The sequence below is a fragment of the Meleagris gallopavo genome, chromosome 20, assembly GCF_000146605.3.
Source record: "Meleagris gallopavo isolate NT-WF06-2002-E0010 breed Aviagen turkey brand Nicholas breeding stock chromosome 20, Turkey_5.1, whole genome shotgun sequence".
Classification (NCBI taxonomy): domain Eukaryota; kingdom Metazoa; phylum Chordata; class Aves; order Galliformes; family Phasianidae; genus Meleagris; species Meleagris gallopavo.
The window spans coordinates 2,114,170-2,117,009 of record NC_015030.2 but is presented as its reverse complement, the minus strand read 5'-3'; the positions used below and the strand labels follow the sequence as shown (position 1 = coordinate 2,117,009).

Genomic DNA, 2,840 nt, shown 5'->3' with positions numbered 1-2,840 from the left:
CCTGCGGGCAGAGGGTGAGCGCGATGCGGCCATGCCCGTGGGAACCCCCTGGGGGGAGGGATGGGGACACCGGGGTGACAGGGAGGGTGTGGGAAAATTCCCGCCAATGGCTCCGCCAATCGCAGCGCGAGGGGGGAGGTTCCCACCAATCACAGCAAGACAGACACCTGCCTCCCACCAATCATGGTGTGAGGGACAAGGCTCCTACCAATCACAGCAGAGGAGGAGAAAGGTGCCACCAATTGCAGCATAGCATGCACCTGCCTCCATCCAATTGCGACAAAACACACCTCCCTCCCACCAATCACAGCAGATGAGAGGCACTGCTTCCACCAATCATTGGGAGGGGAGCACAGATGCCACCAATCACAGCACAGCACACCTGCCTGCAACCAATCACAGCAGTGGGGCTGGAGTCTCCCACCAATCCCAGTGGGGTAGACACCTGCCTCCCACCAATCCCAGCGCAGCACACCTGCCTACCACCAATGGCATGGGGACAGGGCTCCCAGCGGTCACCAGTAGGATGCCACCAATGTCACCAGCCCCACAAGTGTCCAGTACCTGTGGGGGCCTCTGGGGGGGCCTGCAGGGCATACAGGGGTGCCTCTTGCCCAGCTGTGCTCAGCTCCTCGGTGTCATCCAGCGAGCGCAGGAAGCCCTGCGAGGACACCTCAGCCAGGATCACCTGCAGGTGGCATGTGGCACATGGCGCTGGATGTGGCACATGGCACACAGTGCAAATACATGGCACACAGCACATGGTGCAGTACACAGCGTGGCACATGGCACAGTACACAGCACACGACAGCACGTGGCACGATTCATGGCACATGGCGCAGCACATGGCACATATGGCACAGCACACGGTGGAGTAGATGGCTCTGAACATGGCACACAGCATGTGGCACAGCATGGCGCAAGGCAAGGCACAGCACAGCAGATGGCACAGCATACAGATACATGGCATGGCACACAGCATAGCACACAGTGCGGTACAAGGCACAGAGCATGGCCCAGCATGGCACATGGCACTGTACAAAGCCCAGCACCTGGCACAGCACGGCACAGAGGCTCTGGGTGCCTCCCCGTTACCTGCTGGGGGGGCACATCCCCCTCCCGTGCCACCATCTCACGCAGCTCTGCGGCCGTGCCCAGCAGTGGCACCGCCAGCCCCACGCGCAGCGAGCGCCCGCCCTCGCGCTGCAGCACCAGCGTCACATTCAGTGCCCTGGGGACATCATGGTGGGGATGTCATGTGTGCCCCAGGTGTGGTGGTGCCAGCATGCATCCCTCTTTGCTGGACACCGCCACCTCCTGAGCTCTGAGTTCTCCCCATATGGCACAAATGGCTCTTTTTGGAGCTGGCTGTCCCCTCGCCACGTGCTCACCTGGTCTGGCGCACGGGGATGGGCAGCGAGATGCACAGGAATGGGTCGAAGGTATTGCTCTGCTTCCGGCAGTGCGGGCACGTCAGGGAGGACCTGCACACATGGGCACGCCAATGGCACACCTCTGAGTACCCATGTGAGGCATGGGGACACATCCCTGGGGATGGGTGGCCACAAGGCACAGCCACATCCCACAGTACGCGCATGGCACGAGGCACAGCCAGCAGCTGCTCACTGTGAGCCCTACTGCGCAGTCATGCAGGGACGTGGCTTGGTATTGTTGTCACCCACAGCAACGCTGGGCACAGCTCAGCCCCCCTCCAACACCACAGGGCCACATCCTGCCCACAGAGCTCACCTGTACTGCGCCTGGAAGTGGCTCTGCACGAAGCTCTCCCCACTGGCACCACTCTGCTCCGCACTGCGCTGTGGGGACACAAAACAAATGGGGTGAACCCTACACCAGCATAGCCCTCACGGTTCCCACCATCCCCTGGCACTGCTGTGGGGTCCCCACGTGCTGCATGGCATGGGGAATACGCCCAGTCCCGCTGCGTTCAGTCTCCCGACCTGTGAAATGGGTGCACTTGGGGCAAAGGTACCCAACACACACCAGCACTGGGATGGGGAATACCAGGAGGTGCTGTCAGAGAAGGATCAGGCTGGTTTTGGGGGCAGGAGTTTTTCAGTGTTGCAGTGAACAAGCCTGAAAATATTTGGAAGGGACAATGATTCTCCCGGTGCCATCTGCCGGCACTGGGTCCCGCTGAGCCTGACACGTCCTCGCAGTCTGCTGGGGGCCAGGGCCCATCTGCTGTCTCAGAGGGGAGCCGGGGAAGGGAACTCAACGTGCTCGGTGTCTGTGCACCCTGCAAGACCCCAAACCTCCCCACATCCCCCAGGGGCTCCTCCTCCCAGAGTGCCCCCAGCAGATCCAACCTGCAGCCCTCAGCACGCAGATCCATCCTCCCAGGACACGGCCGGGATGGAGGAGAGTTTCTCTTTCATGGGTCTGGATCTGCCCAGCTGGGCGGGGTGCCGCGGGGGCTGCGCCAGCTCAGCAGGGAAGGATCTGGATGGTCTGTCCCCTCCCCCGAGGACACCCACCTGGTGGGCAGCGCGGGGTCCCGGTGCGGGCGAGGCGCTGCCCAGGTCCTCGTGCATGCGGTCCAGCAGCCACAGCAGGAACTCGAGGGCGTCGTGCTGCGCGTTACCGCGGAACTGCGCGCCGTGTTTGGCCACGATGCTCTGCGGGGCACAGCAAAGCAGCGGGGCGGGGATGCTGCGACCGGGCGTCGGAGTCGCATCTCCACCGAACGCACCGCCCTGCGCCTCAGTTTCCCCCTCCGCGGGGCACAGATTCGCCCTCGGGATTAGCGAAAGATCCCCCAGCTCTCCCAACTCGGTACAACGCGCGGCTCTCCCCGGGAGGATCCCGCACACGCGATG

At 63.0% G+C, this 2,840-nt stretch overlaps 1 protein-coding gene across 1 annotated transcript in view; it reads right to left on the bottom strand.

Moving 5' to 3' along the window:
* Positions 1 to 2,840, bottom strand: part of USP43 (ubiquitin specific peptidase 43) — a 9,363-nt gene that overhangs the window by 4,210 nt on the left and 2,313 nt on the right. Inside the window, exons 2-6 of the mRNA XM_010721288.3 lie at positions 2,499 to 2,698; positions 1,750 to 1,817; positions 1,392 to 1,484; positions 1,096 to 1,231; positions 565 to 688 (exon numbers count right to left, since the gene is read on the bottom strand). Coding sequence (XP_010719590.2) covers positions 565 to 688; positions 1,096 to 1,231; positions 1,392 to 1,484; positions 1,750 to 1,817; positions 2,499 to 2,698 — 621 coding nt within the window. The remainder of the gene's footprint in view (positions 1 to 564; positions 689 to 1,095; positions 1,232 to 1,391; positions 1,485 to 1,749; positions 1,818 to 2,498; positions 2,699 to 2,840) is intronic.